The sequence below is a fragment of the Cupressus sempervirens genome, chromosome 4 (assembly GCF_028749045.1).
Source record: "Cupressus sempervirens isolate cs-2001-9-10 chromosome 4, ASM2874904v1, whole genome shotgun sequence".
Lineage (NCBI taxonomy): Eukaryota > Viridiplantae > Streptophyta > Pinopsida > Cupressales > Cupressaceae > Cupressus > Cupressus sempervirens.
Genome location: NC_143121.1, coordinates 772978191 through 773002239, shown reverse-complemented (window position 1 = coordinate 773002239; position 24049 = coordinate 772978191). Strand labels below are relative to the sequence as shown.

The following is a 24049-nucleotide window of genomic DNA, read 5'->3' as shown; positions in this document are numbered from 1 at the left end:
TCTTTTTTAAATGTATAAACATTTTTTTTGGCTAACACCATGTAATGTCCCCATTTTTGGCTGACCTCGTGTAGCGTGCCGGATTTGCCTATCCTCGACTCTCGTAAGCAAATGGTGTGGAGAGAGAGTCAATTTTGCGGATCAGATGGTCATATTTTGCTCTTGAAGAAGTGTTAAGAGGTTATATTTCATTATTATGTGTTATCGGGGCCTACATGTTATAATTTTAAGTTGAGTTGCACTTTTTATTTTATAAAATTACTTTATTATAAAAAGTGCATCATAATGAGGTTTTATAAAGGATGTTTCTAGAAGTTCTAGCAACTTCTTAGAAAAAGTGAATAAATAGAGGGTTGGGCCTCTCATTTGCACATGCTTGGATTTGAGATTTCTTCTACTTCTTCCATTGTGGAGCAATTTGTAGTCTCTTGGGTCTACAAATACTATTCGATCTTTGGGAACGAATCACTCCCCTAGATTGGCATAACTGAGGTAGTGAAATATCTACTGAAGGGTTGCATAATTGGAGTTGGTATTCAGCCATCTCATTGGAACTTCATTGAGAAATTGTTTGAAGGGTTTATTTTGGTTGGAATAAGGGTTTCAGATTTACCCTAGCATTGGTGAAGCGTTTGGCAGGGGTTTGAAGACAAAATTTGTGCATTTTCAGAATTGTCAAATCAGGGTTTGGAACCACATAATTGCTCATATCTTCTCAACCCCTTGGAGTTATTTTTTATGGTTTGGTAGGGTTACTACCTAACCCTAGGCGCCCATATTCCTTGTATTTGGGGGTCCCAAAACCCCAGCATTATTTTTATATAGGGGCCGTACATGCTGGCCTGGGTATGGCCTTGCCAGTAGAATCAGCAGCAGCAATTTGGGGGTTCGTTTGGGGGCAGTTTGTGGAGGATTTAGTGTCTTTGGCAGCAGTTTACATCAGACATCTCCAGCAGCAATACCAGGTGCACATATTGAAGTTTTTGATTGTCAAAGGTGTTGCATACAAATAGTTGAACAGTCAGCACTGTCATTGCATTGTTGGTTATCTCCAGTTATTAGTTGCTGTTGTAAACCAGTCATCTATCATATAATCTGAACTGGGTTATTGTCATGTCATAGCATTGCATTGTCAAGGGTTTGATGTATTAGAAGTGCATAGTTGTGACAGTCCCCTAAATCTGATATTGTAAAATCAGTCAGTTGTAATCAGATTTGCATGCATTGATAGGATTGAATATGAAGGTTTATATGTTGTCATCAATCTATATATTCATATGCATATGTATTAGACACCACAGTCCTTATATTCTGAAAGTATCAAATCTGAGAGTTTCCATATTCTGAATATTGTTATTGGTACTGTTATTGTTCATTACATTACATTTCGATATTGGCATTGTACTTTGTGGTTTCGTTGCACAACAATTAGCCCTATTCGCAACTCTATTCAGTTACATGCCAAGTGTTTGACAAATTGTCTCAGTTCAGTTTGAGGGTTTTAGTGGCCTTAATAGTAAGGGTCATTACAGTGGTATCAGAGCTATAAGTCCTGCCATCCTGTGGAGGTCTTATAGGGAATTTGGAATAGCTGGATAGAAGGGAAAGTGTTTGACGAAATGTCAAAACACTAAAATCAGAACATTTATGTTTGAGCATGCGACAGAGGCTTTATAATTTTCGCAATACCAAAGCAAGACAAGATAGGATTTCAGACCTGTAGAGCGAACAGTCTAGCTCATCTGTACAGGTGGACATAGAATCCAATCATACAGACACAGGGGAGGTATTCTTTGATCAAGACTACGACTGCAATATGGATAGAGGCGGGAATGCCGGTCCAGATCAGCAAGAGGAAAGATTTTTACAGTTATTAGACACCTTGGCACAGGGACAGCGATTAGCCGAACAAAGAGCACAGGAACAGAATCAGAGAATGGAGCTTATGATGCAGATGATGGCTCGCCAAATGGGGTTGAACGCTAACATAGGTGGAGGAAATAATCAGAATGGTAACAATCAGAATGGGAATAATCAGGATGGGATACATAATGGAGGCGAACAAATTGGGAACAATTTCGGTCATGCACCCCAGCAAGCTAGGACAGTGAGTTCGAGACCTATGATTCCCACATTCCTTCCTAGAGCTCCAGAGCAGCCAGTACCAGAACCCCAGATCACTGACATACAGGATCAGCTGAGGAGAGATTGGGAAGCCGGAGGTCCAGATTTTACTACTGCAATTACCTTTAGGGAGTATATGGATGTGCGGATGAAGCATATGCCATGTGGACATGATAGGAACCAGAGCTATGAGCTACGGAAGAAAGTAGGGAAACTTCAGTTACCATATTATGATGGCTCGGGGAAGTCTACAGCAAGAGCTTGGGTTCAAAAGCTTGACACATACTTTCAATTGCACCCTATGCCTGAGGAAGAAGCTATTAAGTATGCAGCAATTCATCTGGATGGGTTAGCACACAAGTGGTGGCATCATGGTATGGTTACTATGGGTCATGCACACATTACCTCATATGTGGAGTTTAAGGAGAGACTGATTGAACATTTTGATAGGCCTAAGGATCGTACCTTCCCTATGACAGGCAGAAACTTGTATGAGGAGTTTAACAGACATACTGATTCGATACAGGGAGACATTAGCACATCTTCAGGTAATGGTTTATCTGCATCATCTTCACAGGTAGAAGGGGTTACAGATGTTATGCAGGCTGAGCCAGTAGTATTAGAAGGTTATATCACAAGTACACCAGATTGTGTGATTGACACAGATAGTGATTCCAGTACAGTCGGGCTGGATGAAGTTACAGCAGTTGAGGATACTGTCATGTTTGAGGATAGTACAGTTGATCAGATAGTGAGCATTCAGGACTTTGCAGAACATGAGTATCAAGCACAGTTGGATGCTTCTTCACATGAGATAGAGGCTAGTAGCTCTTCACTTGGTTTGGCAAGTCAGCTGAAGACAAGGGACAAGGATATTGTCGCGGCTTTATCTCATCATGACAGGATGCGTGGATTGATTGAGAATCACATTTGGATGATTCAACTGCAGGAGAGACAGAAAGGAGTCACAACAGGTTCTTCTTGTGACGACTTACAGCAGATCAAGGAAGGCATGGAGGCAATGAAGGTAAGTTACATACACCTGCTGTCAGATCGCGATCATCTCCTTAATCTTGCAGGCATCTATTTAGATGCATTGAAGAAGGAGGAGGAGGTTGACCGGTTTTCTCATGAGCTGGAGGATACTCGAAATTCCTTGGTGTGTATTCAGTTGGCTCTCCAGGATTCTGAGAGACATGTGGACGAGCGTTGTCTTGAGGTGAGCTCAGTTTGGGAGTTAGCGAGTATAGCAGGGACTCAGATTCCTTTTACAGTCAGATCACATGTTGATGATTTCTCAGAGATGATAGAGTTTACAGGAGAGTCCCAGGATCTGAGTATTACAGATGATAGCTATTCTGAGGTTACTCCCTTGGACAATGTACCAGGGATAGAGTATAGGAGTTCGACCAGTCAGCACAATCATGTGTCTAGTCAACTGAGAGTTGGCAAGCGAGACATTTCTATCGCTTGCGAGCATTTCGATGCTGCTCGTCAATTGTTAGCAATTTATGGATGGGGTTCTCCTACTAGTGATGAGCAGGGAGGTAGTTATCTTTCTTTGACAGAAATCCACTCTTTATGGGAGGCTATCCGGATTTTGAGACAGGATTATATGCAGTTGGTAGCTGACAGAGATCATCTTATAGAGTGGGGTAGTATAGCATACGAGGCATTAGTAGTCAAGGAAGAGGAGGTGAGCGAGCTTACTCAGCAGCTCGAGGTGACTTCTGAGATCCTTGAGAGAACACAGTTGGCTTTCAAGGAGTCACAATTTTGTTTGGCTGAGGTAACCATGGAGTTAGGGCGACTGTAGTCTTTACCAGTTTCTATACAGTCCCAGACTATGGTGTCTAGTGATCCGAGGATGTCCACGATTGAGATTTCCAGAGACAGTGGAGATGGGAACGCATCCATCCTAGATACTAGTAGTGGCATATCTTGTTCCCTTCCACTAGAGTCAAGCTCGGTTGAATTGGGTGTTGCAGTTGAGCATTGTAGTCCGCTCGACATGATGGTGATCTCTACTACTGATGGCGTGGAGACTTGTGATATTGTACCAGAGATCATGTTTGATGCTGAGGAGTCGGTAGTTGGCATGGTTCCTATCAGTAGTACTACTCCTTTGGAGGTGTCTTCGGAGGTAGTGGTGAGTTTGGGCGTGGTTAGTGATCAGTTGCAATTAGTTTCATCGGGATTGCAGTCTGTGCCACTGACTGAGGTTGGCGCATTTTATTGGCCTTACACTGTGAAGTATGCTCATCAGTTTACCTTTGATGACCATGTTGATGAGATGATGATACGTAGATGTACTTTGGTTTCTAGTGTTGGTCATCAGTTTTGGAATGGTTTGACTCCACCGGTAGAGAGTTGTGAGGCATATGACGTGGTGTTGGGTTTGGCGAGTGACAGCTGGATGGTTCATGATCAGGAGATTGGGGGTGATACTGCTGTTGTTGATGATTCAGCCGTAGTTCTTGTTTTCACTCCCTTGGCTATGCCATCTTCTCACTTAGCTAATGACCAGTCACAGTTGGTTGCATTATGTTTGCAGGATGAGTTGGTTGGTTCTTTTTACTGGCATTATATTTCAGAGTATATTCATCAGATTGCTTTTGATTCATGTATTCAGGAGTTGTTGGCAAATAGATTTGGTTTGAGTGATTGCTATCTATTGTGTGATGCCTATTGGCCGTCAACGGGGCATGGGAGTTATGGTGATGCCAGCATGGCTGGTGATCTGCAGAGACATGTTGACTCCAGTTGGTGTACAGTGTGTGGATTCTCTGCACTTGGTGCAGTTTCATTTCAGAGTGTTCACCATTATTGCAGAGATGGATTGTGCGCTCTATGTAGGCCAGTGGGATGTGTTGATGACATTTGCTATGTTGATAGTTTCAGTTGTCCTCTCTACTTGGGTTTTGATTTTTTCAGAGTTAATGTTTCATGGGTTCCTAACTGTGGCAGTTATGGAGTTAGAGTTCAGTTGAGCAATGGTTCACGATTCATTCATGGATTCCTCTTGGTTATTTTGCAAAGGATATTGCAGGAGCTTGCGTTGGTTGACTGCAATACAGTTCATGACTTCATTTGGGATCCAGGTGGATTGACTAGGTTGTTGTTCAGCCATTGCTTGGGGACAAGCAATTTCAGGAAGGGCGGATTGTAATGTCCCCATTTTTGGCTGACCTCGTGTAGCGTGCCGGATTTGCCTATCCTCGACTCTCGTAGGCAAATGGTGTGGAGAGAGAGTCAATTCTGCGGATCAGATGGTCATATTTTGCTCTTGAAGAAGTGTTAAGAGGTTATATTTCATTATTATGTGTTATCGGGGCCTACATGTTATAATTTTAAGTTGAGTTGCACTTTTTATTTTATAAAATTACTTTATTATAAAAAGTGCATCATAATGAGGTTTTATAAAGGATGTTTCTAGAAGTTCTAGCAACTTCTTAGAAAAAGTGAATAAATAGAGGGCTGGGCCTCTCATTTGCACATGCTTGGATTTGAGATTTCTTCTACTTCTTCCATTGTGGAGCAATTTGTAGTCTCTTGGATCTGCAAATACTATTCGATCTTTGGGAACGAATCACTCCCCTAGATTGGCATAACTGAGGTAGTGAAATATCTACTGAAGGGTTGCATAATTGGAGTTGGTATTCAACCATCTCATTGGAACTTCATTGAGAAATTGTTTGAAGGGTTCATTTTGGTTGGAATAAGGGTTTCAGATTTACCCTAGCATTGGTGAAGCGTTTGGCAGGGGTTTGAAGACAAAATTTGTGCATTTTCAGAATTGTCAAATCAAGGTTTGGAACCACATAATTGCTCATATCTTCTCAACCCCTTGGAGTTATTTTTTATGGTTTGGTAGGGTTACTACCTAACCCTAGGCGCCCATATTCCTTGCATTTGGGGGTCCCAAAACCCCAGCATTATTTTTATATAGGGGCCGTACATGCTGGCCTGGGTACGGCCTTGCCAGTAGAATCAGCAGCAGCAATTTGGGGGTTCGTTTGGGGGCAGTTTGTGGAGGATTTAGTGTCTTTGGCAGCGGTTTACATCAGACATCTCCAGCAGCAATACCAGGTGCACATACTGAGGTTTTTGATTGTCAAAGGTGTTGCATACAAATAGTTGAACAGTCAGCACTGTCATTGCATTGTTGGTTATCTCCAGTTATTAGTTGCTGTTGTAAACCAGTCATCTATCATATAATCTGAACTGGGTTATTGTCATGTCATAGCATTGCATTGTCAAGGGTTTGATGTATTAGAAGTGCATAGTTGTGACAGTCCCCTAAATCTGATATTGTAAAATCAGTCAGTTGTAATCAGATTTGCATGCATTGATAGGATTGAATATGAAGGTTTATATGTTGTCATCAATCTATATATTCATATGCATATGTATTAGACACCACAGTCCTTATATTCTGAAAGTATCAAATCTGAGAGTTTCCATATTCTGAATATTGTTATTGGTACTGTTATTGTTCATTACATTACATTTCGATATTGGCATTATACTTTGTGGTTTCGTTGCACAACAATTAGCCCTATTCGCAGCTCTATTCAGTTACATGCCAAGTGTTTGACAAATTGTCTCAGTTCAGTTTGAGGGTTTTAGTGGCCTTAATAGTAAGGGTCATTACACACCACCAATCATCTATTATAAACTCTTGACATCACCTTTCATCTAGGGTAGACTTTTAGTAACATCACCCTCATGTTGACACTCCTATAAGAGTTTTCTTGACTGACTTATAATTTCCCTGTCTTTCTTGCAGCATCTAATTGGGGACATGCCCTCATACATTCTAACACGCTTTGACAGAGCACAGAATGCACTGTGTCAGATATATCTCACAGATTAATATATTGGGAACATTTTTTGAGTGAAACAAAGTAAGTGCGGTTTACATTGTAATAAAGGTTGCAGGATGTGAGCAAAGGTTTACGTAAACATGGGATGCTATAAGCAAGAGAACATTTATTTACAGCTATGTGACTTATGGTTAAAGATATAAGGTCTTGATCTTTAGCTCAACGAGCTAGCCATCTCAAAATTCATAGAAAGGACGCTTTTCCGAATGTCAGTTGTAATATGTCATTCGCTGCAAAGCATGGGTTTCCAGGTTACAATCACGTGAAAATTTAATTCTTGTAACAATATCAACTATCGGCCTACTCTTTCCAGAACAATCATTTGCTTTACCAATAATAACCAGAGTAGCACGGTGACACGTCACCATCAAAATCCTCACATTTCTGATCCACTATTTTTGCACATCATGCAACTTGAAATAAGAAAAACAATAAGAAAGTTTTTTTATCTTAATCCTCAAATTTTAATTTATACCATTTGTTGCAGTGTCACTATGACTATGAGTTCTCATGAACATGCGATTGAGCCTCAATAAGTTGAAAATAAAATTGAAACTAATTATACAACTGATGAAAGTACAAAACCAGAGAGGTGAAAGCACTAGTTTCATTGAGAGTGCAATTATTAGGTAGTCTTCTTAACACAATGTGCAACAAAGTTAGAAATAAAACCTGGAGCATCTAGGTGCACTAGGTCATGAAAATGTCACTTTTGTAACATTGAATTTCAAGGCAGTTGTACTAGAGATTAGTAAGTTATGGGACCATCCAAGTACTGTATAAAATGCACCTACATCTGTTTCTTTGTCACTAAGGTTGAGAGGTCATTAGAGACAAGGTTCTATTTCTACTACTTTGCAAAGGTCAATTGTAATAACTTCAACTTGAGGGGCAGAAGAGGCTAAGGGGAGATGCAGGTTGACAAGTGATGCTCCAAACCAACTAGCAACATTATTCAATTTGCAACAGAATAATGAGGCAGATGATGCTATTGAAAAATTCTTTTGTGCCAATGGCATTCATTCTATGTAGCTCACTTTCCTTTTGTTGGTAAAGATAACATGACAGGGACCATCATGTGTGCCACTAGAGGACAAGAAACACGATCTTGCAGTAGAACTATTCCAAGATAAATATTTAAAGGAGAAAATGAAGGAATCCTAGGTCACAAGTGGATGCAACATAATCATGAATGGGTGGATGAACATTAAGCATTGTTCACTCATCAATATCATTGTTATATGCAGAAAGGGCCCTTACTTTCTCAGGGTTGTTGATTATTCAAGAAATTGCAAAAATGTTGATTTTCAGCTTCAGATCCTCAAGGATGACTGATGTGTTCAAAGGTGCAAGGAAGTTGATTGAGACAACTTATAGACATATTTGGTGGACACGTCATTGTGTGCATGCCATGAATAATGCATTCAAGTACATGAGAAAAATTGTTTAAACAATTGTCAATGATGCTAGATGTGAAAATGTTTATCTACAACTACCGCAGTTCACATGCACTCTTCACAACCTTCTCTAAGAATGAATTATTGATACCTATAGAGACTAGATATGCATTGTATTTCATTCTCTTGAAGAGGATGCTTGAGTTGCAAGAGGCATTGCAAATAAATGGCTATGATAGGAGGATGGAATCAATGGCTCGAGTCCAAGACAAAATAGGAGTAAAGGGTGAAGGATGTGGTGAAGAGTGATGTTTTTTGGGGTGATGCAGAATATAGTCTCCATCATTACTTCAATCTTCAAAATGATTAGATAAGAGGGGATGCTAATGCACCTACCATTGGAGAGAAGTATAAATTATTAAATACATTGGTACTATGCTTGACCAAACGAAGGCTTCTTTATGATAGAAACGCCCTAAATTGCAGTTCTAAAATGAACACATTCAAGCAGTCATTCATTAGAGATGGTAATATTCTAAAATGAGCACTCCTTTGGTGTAATGGACACCCTAGAAATGCCCAAAAACTGAACCAACTGCTGATAGGAATTTAGTCAAATAATTTGCATCCAACTCTTAATTTCTCCGTTAAATGTTTAAACCCCTTTATGGCCCCGGAAATAAAATGTGTTTGTTTTTATGTCTTTGCATAGATTTGAAACCACATAACATGAACAAGAAGGAATTTATAATAATATGCAAACTGAAGATTGAACTCTTGCTGGAATAATATTAATTTTCAAACTAATAAAACCAAATACATAGCAAACGTTTCAACTCACTAATTACTCCAAAATTATAACATAATATTCCAGTAATGACTTCCCATCTTGCTGCTGCAGTAATATGAATAGTGTTGTGCTACAGTGCTGGTACAGTAAAATCTACCTTCAATCAGCCCAAAACACTCATAAAATTATCCCTTCACAATGGCATAAGCATCGGATAAGAAGCAAGAATGACATGAGCAAACACCCAATCCGCCTGTAGCTGGAAATGCACCCAATTTGCCTATTAATGAAGCTGATAGCAATGAATTCCAAAAGCCAACCCCAAGGGAATGATGTCTAGAATGTCACAAGAGAGGATAGACGTCCTCTAATGCCAAGAAAGGCTCTACAACTCACACATCAATTTTCTTCTCATATTCAACTTGCTGAATGAAGCCACTAACGCTCCCTCTTATTCTTTCTCCAAGGGTCCATTCTACTCACATGAGCAATGTAGGATAAAAGATGTGCAATATAAAACATATTAAAATAATCACTTATGTCTCTCTTAGGCACCCCTTTTGATTTGCACACATTCTCATAAAATTTAATATTAAAGTAACACTTAAATATTTTACAACTAAATTAATTGTTACTTTAATAAAACTTTAGGCATAATAATATATTAGCTATCAGACTCCGAATAGCACGAGTGATAACTTGTCGAAAATATCTTGCCGCAAAGTATCAAATTCAATCACCAAAACTAGCCTCCCCTGTGTCCTGTTGATTTACTAAAAATAGTATGCCTAAAACTGAGTAAATCAGCTTTGTTTTGGCCCAAACTAGAGATGACTAGGCCAAAACACTCTAAGATCCCTTTAAACCCTCCGTTAGCCCTTGGGACCATGTAGAACTAGGTTAATGCACACACACTTAGTCAACTGCTAAAGTGGGGACATTATAGTCCACCCCCCTTGAAATTGCTTGTCCTTAAGCAATCTCAGTCCAGCCTGCTGAATAACCTACTTACTCTCCCATGTAATATCCTCCTCCGACATGTCTTTCCATCTAACCAAATACTCCTTCACTATCCTGGTTCTGAGTTTCTTCTATTGGGTGTCCAAAATAGCCTCAAGTACTAACACAAGCTTTCCCTCCTCATCCAAAGGGGGTAAATTTGTAGAAGGAACTACACTCTGACCAATTGCTTTCTTAAGCCTCGACACATGAAATACATTGTGCACCCGACTACCCTCTGGAAGCTCAAGCTCATAGGCGACTTCTCCCACTCTGCGAATCACCCTGTAGGGACCATAAAATCTAGGCTTCAGCTTCTCTGCTCCGCTCCTCTTGAGCGATGACTGCCTATATGGCTATAGCCTCAAATACACCATATCACTTACCTCGAAACTGCGCTCTACCCCATGCTGATCAACATACAACTTCTGCTCATTTTGAGCTTGTTGTATGTTGTACTTGAGTGCTCTCAAGATATCTAGACTATCCTGCAACATGTCTTTAGCTTTGGGCACTCAGTTGTTCCCCAAAAATAATCCATGAAGCTAGGTGCTTCATACCCATACAATGCCATAAATGGAGTCATCTTGATGGTCATGTGATATGTGGTATTGTAACAATACTCCCCCATGTATAACCACTTGACCCACGCTCTCAGCTGCGTAGTCACATGGTTTCGCAAATAGCCTTCCACACATTTATTTACTATTTTCGTCTGCCCATCTGTCTAAGGGTGGTAACTTGTACTAGGTGTAAGATCTGTATCGCACAACCTCAACAATTCCTACCAAAAGGCGCTCATTAACTTGCTATCCTTGTCACTAACAATAAATCTTAGTATCCCATGCAACCTAAAGACCTCTCTGAAGAATAAATCTGCAACCTGTGTTGTTGTAAAAGTAGAAGGAATAGCAAAGAAGTGAGCGAACTTTATTAATCTCTCTACCACCACATAAATACAATCTCTTCCCTGCACTCGTGGTAAACCAGTGATGAAGTCCATTGAAATACTTTCCCATTTCCTGTCCGAAATGGGCAATGGTTGTAGTAAACCTGCAGGAAATGTGTGCTCTCCCTTATTCTACTGACAAGTTGCACACTCCTTGACATACTTCTAAACATCATCCTTGAGCCCTCTCCATGAGAACTGCTCTCGGATCTGCCTATACGTCTTGAAGACCCCTGGATACCCAATTGTAGGTGCATCATGAAACGCCCTCAGAATCTCCTCTCTAAACTGTGATGTAGGGGTCCAATAAACCCTGTCCTGAAATCTGATCAACCCATCCAACACCGCATACCTGTCATCCTGATTGGTGCTCGTAACTATCACAGAAGCCCAATCATCTTTTGCATACTCCATTGCAATTTGATCTCTCCAATCTCCTGGAACCTCTACCAAAGCACATAAGTGAGGTCTCTGAGATAAAGCATTAGCCACCACATTTTTCTTACCTTTGACAAACTCTATATCAAAGTCATAAGCCTGCAATTTAGTAACCCATTTCTGCTGCCGATCCTTAAGATCATGCTGGCTCATGAAGTATTTAATACTATTGTGATCAATTTTGATCACAAAACACCCACCTACCAAATATGATCGAAATTTGGAAATGCATGCATTATGGCCAACATTTCCCTGTCATAGATAGAATAACTCCTCTCAATTCCTTGGAGCTTCCTACTCTCGAATGCAATGGGGTGTCTCTCCTGTATCAATACTGCTCCTATCCCATCTCCTAAAACATCACATTGAAGCTCAAATGGCTTCGTGAAATCAGGTAGAGCTAGAACTGGACAAGATGACATCACCTGTTTGAAGTGGTCAAAACATCTCTGTGCTGCCTCTATCCATGTGAAGGCTCCTTTCCTGTTAAGATTTGTCAAGGTGCGGCAATCTATGAGAATCCCTTAATGAACCTCCTATAAAAACCACATAAACCAAAGAACCCCTTAAGTTGTGTGATTTTTGTGGGAGTAGGCCAATCCACAATAGCTCTAGTCTTTTCAAGATCAACCCGAACACCATTGACACTAATGATATGCCCAAGGTAAAGGAGCTCGCTAATGCCAAACTCGTATTTTGATTCCTTGGCATATAATGACTATCCAGAATAGATAACACCTCCTCCAAATGCTGCAAGTGCTCCTCCCAAGTCTTACTAAAGACCAAGATGTCATCAAAGAGGACCAAGACAAACCTTCTCAATTGCCCCCTGAACACCTGGTTCATACAACTTTGAAATGTGGCAGGTGCATTAGTTAGCCCAAATGGCATAACCATAAACTCAAAGTGACCATAGTGACATCGAAAGGCTGTCTTCTCAATGTCCTTTGCTGTCATCCTAATCTGGTGGTATCCAAATCGTAAATTGATTTTGGTGAAGAAGCGTGCACCATGCAACTCATCAATCAGCTCATCAATCCTAGGAACGGGATAACTGTTTTTAATTGTTTTTTATTTAGTGCCCTTAATCAATGCACATGCGCATCGTCCCATCCTTCTTCTTCACTAGAACTACTGCTAAAGCAAAAGGGCTTTTGCTAGACCTAATGTGCCCCATCTCCAATATCTCCTTAATTGCCTTTCATATCTCATCCTTGTGTTTCTTAAGATGATAATAGGGGGTAATCATGACCGGTTTGGCTCCCTCCTCGAGCTCAATAAAATGCTCTATTCCCCTGTCAAGAGGAACCCCGTGTGGAATATCACCAAATACTTTAGCATGCCTGTCAAATATCACCTGGATATCCGGTGGATGACTCTTTACCTGTGGCTCCTATGGGGCTGGCATGATGAAACACTCTGTTGCCCACTCTATGTCATTATGCCGAAAAAGTCTCTGCATTCTCTTTAGGGAGACTACTCTGCAACTCCCATCCGAAAGTCCTCTAAGTACAACAATTCTTCCCTCATGCTGGAATCTCATCTCTAGTTTTGCTAGGTTGAGTGTGAACTCAACTAGCAAGGCCATCCATGTCATGCCGAGGATGACATGATAGTCTCCCATGTCTACTACATAGAACTCATCCTCCAACTCATAGCTATCTCCAAACCTAATGTGAAGATTAGATATCTTCCAAGTGCATAATAATTTGTCACCATTAGCTACCATGACTCTAAACCTAGCATGCTCCTCAGTCTGTAAACCTCTTGTGGCTACTAACTGTGCATCTATGAAGTTATGTGTAGCCCCAGTGTCAATGAGAGAGATCACTTTCTGCCCTTGGATAGTAACCCTGACCCTCAATGTTATCACCTTTTGAGCCCCTGTCAATCATGCCAACCTATCATCCTTAGGAATGTTCTCCCCTGGAGTGCTACTCTCACCCGAATCACAGTGCTGATCCGCCCCCTCTAACTCTGACTCCTCCATTGAAAAATACTCCATTTGATTTTCCATAGCCTTGAGAGGGCACTTATGAGATAAGTCCCAAGGCTCTCTACAATGAAAACACAACTTCTTCCTCCTCAACTCATTTAGGGTGTCATTATCCAACTTCCTATTATCCCCTTTTGGTTGTGAATCCGAGTAAAAAGGTTTTTTGTCCTTATCCTTATCCTTCTTCGTATGTGAATCCCTAGGCTGAAATCTGTTCTTAAAAGAAGAAGGTGCTAAGTCACAAGCCTTCTTAGTGGCCTCCTGTAATGTAGTCGGGTCATGCACCTTGACCCAACCCCTCAAGGGATCTGAGAGTCCATCCATAAATAGCACTACTAATCTCCTCTCTAAAATATTTGTAACCAACACAACTAACCTCTGAAATTCATTGATGTACGTCTCAACTGATCCCCACTTCTTGAGTTGTGCCAACTCTTTAAACTATAACTCAAGATCTTTGGCATCAAATCTCTCTATGAGTCTCTCAGTGAACTCCTCGTAAGATTGGATTTGATTATGCCCCAAGGCTACCATGCCATGGTGCCACCATTCATGCTTTGGGCCATCCAAATGAATAGTTGCATACTTGATAGCCTCCTCCTCAGGCATCGAATTTAGCTAGAAGTATGTATCTACCTTCAACACCCAAGCTCATGCAATCATCTTCCCTGAGGCATCATAATAAGGTAAAGAAAGTTTCCCAACTTTCTTTCTCAGCTCAAAGTTTTGATTTCTCCCTCCTGCTTTAGGCATGTGTCTCATCCTCAAGTCCATATAATCTCTGAAGGAAATATCTGTCCGAAACTCCAGTCCACTAGCCTCCCAGTACCTCCTAAATTGATCCTGTAACTCAATAATCTACGGTTCGTTTACTGGTTGAACCAGTTCTCTGGGTGGGAAGGTGGGTAGAAGAGGTTTTGAGCTCGTTGTCCGAGCTGGGCGTGCAACATGTCTAAAGTTATCAGCCTCATTCCCATTGTTGCCATGTCAATTATTATTACCATTAATGTTATTCTTAAGACCATTGTTGTTCCCTCGGCCTCCATTATTATCATTGCCCCCATTTCCATTGTTTGCATCACCTAGATTAATATTGATGCCCATCTGTCTAGCCATAAGCTGAAACATCATATCCATTCACCTATTCTGCTCCTATTGCATATGTTGCCCCTCCTCTAACATACCCAGTAGCCATCTGAACATTACCTCCTCCTGATCTAGACCGACATTCCTGCCTCTGCCTAGTCCTATATTCCTGTCATCTCGATCACCCATATTGCTGTCTTGTTCAAAGAATATCTCCTCTGTGTCTATATGACTGGATTCTATGTCCACCTGCACGGATGAACTACACTGCTCGCTCTGTGAGTCTGAATCTTTGTTGTCTTGTTCTACTATGGCGGAAGTGAATGGCCTCTGTCACATGCTCAAACATACATTCTAAACCTTTTTTATTTCAGACTTTAGTGTTTTGACATTTCGTCAAACACTTTTCCCTTTATCCGGCTATTCCAAATTCCCTGTAAGGCTTCCACAAGATGGCAAGACTTCAAGCTCTGATACAATCGTAATGGACACTCCAGAAATGCCCAAAAGTTGAACCAACTACCGATAGGAATTTAGTTAAATGATTTGCATCCAACTCTTAATTTCTCCATTAAATGTTTAAAACCATTTACGGCTCCAAAAATAAAATGTTTGTTTGTTTTTATGTCTTTGCATAGATTTGAAACCACATAACATGAACAAGAAAGAATTTATAATAATATGCAAACTGAAGATTGAACTCCTGCTAAAATAATATTAATTTTCAAACTAATAAAACCAAATACATAGCAGACATTTTAACTCACTAATTACTCCAGCATTATAACATAATATTCCAGTAATGACTTCCCATCTTGCTGCTGCAGTAATAATATGAATAGTGTCGTGCTACATTGCTGCTACAATAAAATCTGCCTTCAATCAATCCAAGACCCTCATAAAATCATCCCTTCACAATGGCATAAGCATGGGACAAGAAGAGAGAATGATATGAGTAAACACCCAATCCGCCTGTAGCTGAAAATGCGCCCAATCTGCTTGTTAATGAAGCTAATAGCAATGAATTCCAAAGGCCAAACCATAAGGGAATGATGTCTAGAATGTCACAAGAGAGGATAGATGTCCTGTAATGCCAAGAATGGATCTGCAACTCACACATCAATTTTCTTCTCATATTCAACCTGCCTAATGAAGCCCACTCTTATTCTTTCTCCAATGGTTCATTCTACTCACATGAGCAATGTGAGAAAAAAGATGCGCGATATAAAACATATTAAAATACTCACTTATGTCTCCCTTAGGTGCCCCTTTTGATTTGTACACATTCCCATAAAATTTAATATTAAAGTAACACTTAAATATTTTACAACTAAATTAATAAAACTTCAAGCATAAAAATATATTAGCTATCGGAATTTGAATAGCACGAGTGATAGCTCGTCGGAAAGCTCTTGCCGCAGAGTATCAAATTCAATCACCAAAACTACCCTCCCCTGTGTCCTGTTGTTTTACTAAAAATAGTAAGTATGCTTGAAACTAAGTAAATCAACTTTGTTTAGGCCCAAACTGAAGATGACTAGGCCAAAACACTCTAAGATCCCTTTAAACCCTTCATTAGCCCACGGGACCATGTAGAACTAGGCTGATGCGCACACACTTGGTCAACTGCTAAAGTGGGGACATTACATTTGCATATGAATGCCCGTACAGTGAATCCAAAGTAGTACTTGCAAAGGCCTAAAAGAATTACACAATACAAGATTCTAAGGTGAAGGTACAATCCATGAAGGTTATCGAAAAGATGTATCATCGTTTAAATGCTAACATCATTCATAGTGAGTAGACAAATTTTGCCACTCTTAGGGGTTATTCTGAGGAAGCCAAAATGGATAAGGACACTGTGGGGCAAAAGCACCAGATTTTGTGGTGGATTATGCATAGGATTACTTCTTTGATTATCTCTCTAGCCATTTGTTTGTTTCCCAGTTTTCTAATTCTTTTGTTGCTAAAAGGATTCGGTATACTTATAGCTTCATCCACTCCATTAAGTGGAGCATGCTTACATTTATGAGGACAGAGCAGCCTGTGGTTGTGCATGGTTCCATCCATCTCATTGTCCATAACACACGCACAAGCCGAATCCATCATCATGGTGAGAAGTAGATCTAGATAAACCAACTCGGGAAAGAGGGTGCTGCACAAACAAGGCTGGTTGAATTTTTATTTGAGGAGCTTGAGCATGTGGAGTCCAACAGTTTTAGTGATGAGGAGTTTGAAAATGACCCAATTTTATTATTTTAAACATTTTTCACTGTAATCATTGTTATGAAATTTAAAATTTTGAATATAAAATAAATTATTAATTCCAGATTTTCATCTTAATGTTCACTTTAAAATCCAAATGTTTACTCATTAATGCAATCATTGTAATGTGTTTACATATTTATTATTGTTTAGTAGTTATAATAATTTGCCACATGTTCATTTTTTATTCTTGTACATCTTCTTACAACTAATTTTTCACTATATGTATTTGTGCCGTCTTGCCACCACCACCATGCCACCATCCACAAACTTAGGCCCTCATCCCCCATCCTCAAAACCTGTATCCTCATTCCCTTGTAAAGAAACTCCATGGAACTAGGATAACAACAAAGTGTGATTAATCCACAACCAAATCTGCCAAAAATTATTGCCTGGATGTTGAAATAACAGATCACTCAAAAGTTTTGCTTCCATTTATAGAAGACTTCTTTAGGCATGTCAGCTTCCAGGTTGCTATTTATCCGGGCAACCCAGCAGACATAATTATATAGCCTTCTTAATGGGTAAGATCCTATGATTATTCAAGCAATGTCAACAGTGAGCAGAATCCTGATATTTTTGGCGATCAGAAGAAAGGCAGAAATTAAGTCCATGTGCACAAAGGAGTTGCTGCCACACTTTTAATATATCTTTACTGAAACTTTGAACTACATAGCAAACCACTGTGCTATTGGGCTCTTGTAAATTTTCTTATGCTATTGTCATTGATTGTCAGAGCTTAAAGTCATCTTGCCAGTATAGGTTTGTTCCTAGAAGCATGCCCCATTAATCATTTCTTCTGAGCAGAAAATATGTAAATTGTCTCTGAAGGATACAATGTTAGGCAACTTGGATTGAAGATTTCTGAATTTGATTAGTAATTTGATATATTGCATGTTTTGGCTGAAGGTTGCAAATTAGAGATTTCTTATTAAAGAGCTCATCATCAAGTGATAAATGTTGTCAGATAAGATATCTTTCTTGAACCCTTAACTGCATACCCTGGTTGTCTAAAAGTGTATTTGACTGGTTTCATTACAAAGTGAAGGCATGATTCAATCGATACAGTAGCAAAAATCAGTTCAGTTTCTATTTTTTTACCAAAATCTTTTAAAAAGTCTGTCTTTAGAAATGGGTACAAATATGTTGTAACTTACTTACTAATGTCCTCTATATCAGTAATCAGGCTCTAAACGACATTTTTATTTATTGCATCTCTCCTAACTTGCTACAAATTGTATCAACCAACCTATTGACAAAGGGGATCTTGGTTATTAGATGAGTATAGTTTAAGATTTGTCAGTCAGGAAAAAGAGTGCACATCTCATTTTTTAAGCCCTTAATGTTCTAACATAAAAGTAAAGACCTAAAACTTTGACATGACAATTTATTTCTCATATAATCTTTTGAATTATGACCTTTATTATAGAGGTGATCCAGATTTTTTCCTGATTCTGTTACAAGAATTAAGAAGAGTCAAAGTTTGTCACATTATAGCCACTGCTGCTCTAATATTGATGTAATTGTGAGAATCCAAATTTGAGAAAGTGTACGGGACTATTCTTCTCCTTGCAATAATATTGATTTACTAGTATTCATGAATATATTCATCTGAGATAGTGTAAAAAAAGGTTGGGTTGGTAGTTTAGTTTGTTATCCAAATAGACTTGTAGACTACACAGTGAAATGGATGTTTACCGTATGGATTAATTAAGCAACGCACACAAGAAATCAACACGAACACCGAACAACAAACAGCAGAACTCTTATTATTATTCGCATATACCAACAGTACATTATGCTTTATGACATGATAAGATATGATGATAAGATGAATACAATGCTTCCCAAAGGGGTTATAAATACTTTCCGACGAACCTTCCCGAAGGTATCCGTCAGCCAGATACATTATGCCCACTACAAACTGTTTACCCGCCGGCTACATAACAAGAACTTTCCCGAAGGAGTCTGTCGGCCACATACATGTCGTTACATAAAAACCTTTCCGAAGGGATCCGTCGGCTGATACACAATTTCCTTTCCAAAGGAACCCGTCGGCTGATACACAATTTCCTTCCTGAAGGGACCCGTCGGCTGATACACAATTCCCTTCCCGAAGGGACTCGTCGGCCGATACACAATTTCTACCGACAACAATGGATGCTGATTGTGAGATCTAAACACTAGACACTAAAATCTACATGGAGAACAATTATGACCTGCTGGAACTTGATCTGCATGGTCAGAGACTACAATCTATACCAAGCAGAATCATTTGCAATAACTAATATGGAAAACAAAAAATTTCAATTGGTTGTATTTGGTATATATTCGTGTTTTACAAATGATAATATCACCAAGCTTTGGTAGATGTATAGCGGACTTTGAATTTCACTCTGAACCTAGCCTTCCACAAATTTTGGTTTTGGATTATATGTTACCACCAATAACAGGGTTTTATGATTTTTATTTCTGAAGTTGAACAAGTGTTTTCCATAAATGGCCCATTTGAATGGATCTGATCTGACTGATTTACACACTAGTAGATACCAACTACAATCAATTGAAATAATTTGTATGGAAAACTAACTAATTCAATTAGTTGCACTCCATATAAACTTGTGCTTTGACAAAAGATAGTATTGCCAACCTTTGAGAGATGCATAGTGGACTTTGGATTTGACCTAGAACTAAAAACATAGCCTTCTGGAATTTATGGTTTTGGACTATATATTGCAACCAACAGGCTTCATGATTTTCTTGCTGTGGTTGAACAAGTAATTTTCATAAATAATAGCTAAGATAATTAGACCTATTTGAGTTCATTTTGGTAAGAATAAGATTTTTTATAGCCATTATCTACGGATTGTTTATAGATTCCAACATGAGATTCCTTGATTAAGCATTCTCACGTGAATTAATTAAGCATGCTCTGAAAATAAGACAATTTAGCATACCATATCCTTGAATTACAACACTACAACTTGTAACCCTAAGAAATTCTTCCACATGTTTTGCGAGTGGAGCTGCTCCAGATAGGATCATACGTACACGACCTCCTAGACTTTGCTTCACCTGGAAATTTGGGACAAAGAAAAGAGATATCCATCAGATAAAAAATATGTACGAAAGAAACCAAAAAAAAGTATCAACCATAAATATCATCGTGAAGTTCTCGGAAAACCAACCTTGCTAAAGACAAGTTTATCAAAAAGTGGTGCAGCTTCATCATGTTTCAAACCCTTTTGCAGGTTGCTCAGTTTACTGCATTTGTTAGATTTAAGCAAACTCAATTAGAGTTTTAGAAATCCACATGATTCCAGTCAAAAAATAATTGGGGAAGCAAAGTTAAATTTTCTAATTTTTACAATGTAGTCCAAGTTTTCCTATTTATTTACAAGTACAATATGAGACTCCGGTAAGACAACATACAAGTTATATGCAAAATCAAATAACATCTTTCTTATGGTTCCACCAGCTGATATCTTTTCATTTATACCTGCACATCAGGCTCACTATATTATCACAGCACATGTATGCATCTAAGCAAGCACAACAAAAAAAAAAATATTTGAGTTTCTTCCAATAATATGTAGGGGCATAAACATCTACAAAAGGAAACCTGTGTATATTCGATCGAAAACACGAGGGACACCGCAGAAAATAGTTGGCTTCAACTCTGCAATATCCTCCACCAAAAGCTTCACATCCTATTGAAACACAGGAAACATTCATGACCAAACACATTAAGATCTTATATGCTAGATTATAATCAAAGGTATATTGGAACAAGAAAATTAAAAAAGTCGGTAAAACATACACCACGCCAGAAGCCAATTGAGGCAGTTTTATAAATGCAGTATTCCTCGATTGCCCGATCAAATACATGTGCTAGGGGAAGAAACGAAATGTAGACATCTACTTCTGTTGCCTACATAGAATGGAAGAAATAAGATGTATCCGATTACACATAAATTTCATAAAGAAATGCATTTGCAATATAATATACAAGTAAAATTTCAACCAGCTCACAAATGGCATAAGGTTCAACAGTAAAAAATAATCAAACAAAATTGATCTCAATTGCATAACTTGATGTCTAAAGAGGCGTGCATAAAAGGATCCACATGTGGACAGATGTGCGGCTATTTTACTGATCTTACCCTTAATAAATTAATAAGATGACATGTTTCAAGGGAATAAATAAGTGCAACATGACTAAATTTTGAATTGTTATTGCTGATGTTGTATTAATGATTATCTTCGACCAAGTTACTCGAGGACACCCTATATGAACACCTTGATTGATCATTAGAAGTGTTCTTTCACCTCTCCACAGTTTGTCTTGCCCATGTTTGCTGGAGATGGCCATTTCCAAGTATCTTGTTGCACATATATTAATGTTCAATTACTGTAAATGGTTATCTCTATATTCCATATTGTCTGTTGCAGAAGACACTTGTCTTTTCTGTTTTATCCTTACAGTTATGGTTCTTCATATTCTTTGAATTTGAGCTCCACCCTCCTTAAAATTCCATGCAATTTTGGCTTAAGAGTCTGTACAATTAAATTAGAAGTTTCAAGATTGAAAAACCACACATTCAAATCGAGAACACCATTTATTGGTTCAAGACCTTCATAAAACCAAAGAAAACTACAGAAGAGGATGATTTAGTTGAGTCTATCGATTAGCTGACACTAATTGTACCAGAATTGGACTTGGACTCCGCACAAAAACCTGATACAAACATGGGAATTTGACCCAAGAAAATGATAAATAGATTAATTGTAACAGATTTCCACAATCCATGATATTCAATTTCTGCTTCTGGGTAAGATTGTGTGTGAGTTTATCAGCATCAACGTTTCGGATCATACTCAATGATCCATCATCAGGATGAGAGAGCTCAGAAAGTAGTGATGATGGATCATTGAGTATGATCCGAAACGTTGATGCTGATAAACTCACACACAATCTTACCCAGAAGCAGAAATTGGATAAATAGATTGTTTTAAGGAAGCACTTGTTCTCTTATTAATTTTTCTCTAAATCAACTTCTTTAAAGACAAAGACATAACAAACTAATCAATTATAATCTGCTTTGATTTACATACAAAAGTACACATCAAATAAGTGAGTACAAAAGCAGATTTGAGTTTAAGGAACTAATTTTTTTGAATATATACAAATTTACTAGTGCTTCTGGTGTTCAAGATTAAATCTTATTGATCGAGATATCACTAGCATTAAAAACAAAAGGTACAACACTATGAGACATGTTACATAGAAGTGTGCATCACTTGTCTTAGCATCAATAGGTATATAATGGGTCTTAGTCTCACATCTTAATAGGTACTTAATGCTGTAGCATACTTGCAAATTTGTCACAAACATCCAAAGAGAGTATTTGTATTGCCTTGCTTCAAGCTAAACTTGATCTAACAATGTGTAGTCATCCTCAATAAACACATGATCGTAGGCATCAGTAATCCAATTTAATAGTAAATTAATCTCCTTGTTGAGAGTCAGCCATGCCAGAGGGCTTATTTGATGTTGTCTGTGAGCTCAATTAGTTTTGAGGACACTTAATGCCACTTTCCAAAGTGAATATCAGCTTCTAGTGTGTTTTCCAAGATTCTCGGAAAGAGGATTAATTTATAGTAAGTCACCCAATCAGACCCGGTTCTCATTATCAATATCACTCAAGTGCAGTCAAGTTTCAATTCTGACGCTTTTCAGCAGTTTTCACAAATTGCATGTATTGATAGTTTAAAATTTATATTTAATTATTTTACTAAGCTTGAAAAAACACCTTAGTGTTATAGTTTGTTGAAAAGAGGATGATTTTATTAAAATCTTGTATACTAAATTATTATTATTTTAAAATAAATGTCTTTTTAAACTAAAATGGAGTTTTAATTAAAAAGGTCTATTTTAAATTGTGCTTTCTAGAAAATTTGGAGAAAAAGCAATTCAAGGACTCTTTTAGCAGCATGCAGGTTATGTTATTTTTCTTTGATGAAACCTTGTGGGTTTGTCAAATTCAGCCTAGTTCATCTCAAACTTCTGGCGGATTAAACTCTCTTGAACAAAATGCCTATGGTAATGAGAGATCCTCCTTGATCAATATGATAACATTCATTTGATAGTCTTAGCTTGAGCGCTACATAGATTTGCAGGTGATGATTTGATGTTCAAGGTAAAGATTTTCCGAGTTTGCTTGAGCAAATAGATTGAAGGTTTGAGGATTTGGATTTTTGGTGAAAAGATTATATTTTTAGTTCAAGTCATTAATAGAGCGTTGCTCCAATGCTTAGCTATCAAATGTCATTAATAAGGGCCTGTGAAAATGAATAAATATGAAAGGAATCATCTCGTGAACTGGTGATTACATTTATATTGTAGACTAGGTTGATTGGTGACTCCTTTGATGTGATTTAGCTGCCGGAAATACTGCAGGGAAACTTAGGGTCACATTGTTGAGTGCTAGTCATCAATAAGTTGGGAAAAAAAACAGAGAGAAAGCACAAATATTTAAGGTTTGTTATGCGCAAAGCCAAAATTGTGGACTTAGCAAGTAGCTGCAACCTTCAAAGAAAGCATTTGCTAGCGTGTGGACTCTTCCTCCATATCAACCTGTCTTTTTGGAGGTTGGTGTTCAAAGACAACATTAAAAGGGGTTCGCAAGTCCTCCTACATGATTCACAAGTCTTTACAAGTATTGTACTCTATTTTGACATCACAAAATTGAGGCAACCCTATACAATTTCTCATGATTTCATAGGCGTTTCGAATGATGTGTCATAAAGGCAATTCGCTATCCCTTGAATAGTCCTAAGTTTCATGTATTTTGAACATCGTTTTGGAAGGTTTATGCCAAGCTTATCACCATCTTTCATGTCATGATAGGTTTTCCTTCTCTAATTACATGGACATAAATTTTGGCGACTAAGTTTGTTTTTTCATGGTTGTGTGTTTTGTTTTTAGTTTACTTTCGCCCTAGAAACATTGCATCTTTGATTCCGCTCATTTCGAGCTCTCTTAGGTCTCAACTGAAGTTGCCTATCAAAAAGATATTAAAGAATTAAGAATTCAGTGGGTGGGATTTTTAAGCCTAA

General features: G+C 38.5%; 1 protein-coding gene across 1 annotated transcript in view; it reads right to left on the bottom strand.

The window, feature by feature from the left end:
• LOC149563660 (putative CoA ligase CCL6) overlaps window positions 1-24049 on the bottom strand; it is a 176906-nt gene that overhangs the window by 23226 nt on the left and 129631 nt on the right. Inside the window, exons 10-14 of the mRNA XM_089826822.1 lie at window positions 20751-20861; window positions 20553-20640; window positions 20363-20429; window positions 20119-20194; window positions 19888-20005 (exon numbers count right to left, since the gene is read on the bottom strand). Coding sequence (XP_089682948.1) covers window positions 19888-20005; window positions 20119-20194; window positions 20363-20429; window positions 20553-20640; window positions 20751-20861 — 460 coding nt within the window. The remainder of the gene's footprint in view (window positions 1-19887; window positions 20006-20118; window positions 20195-20362; window positions 20430-20552; window positions 20641-20750; window positions 20862-24049) is intronic.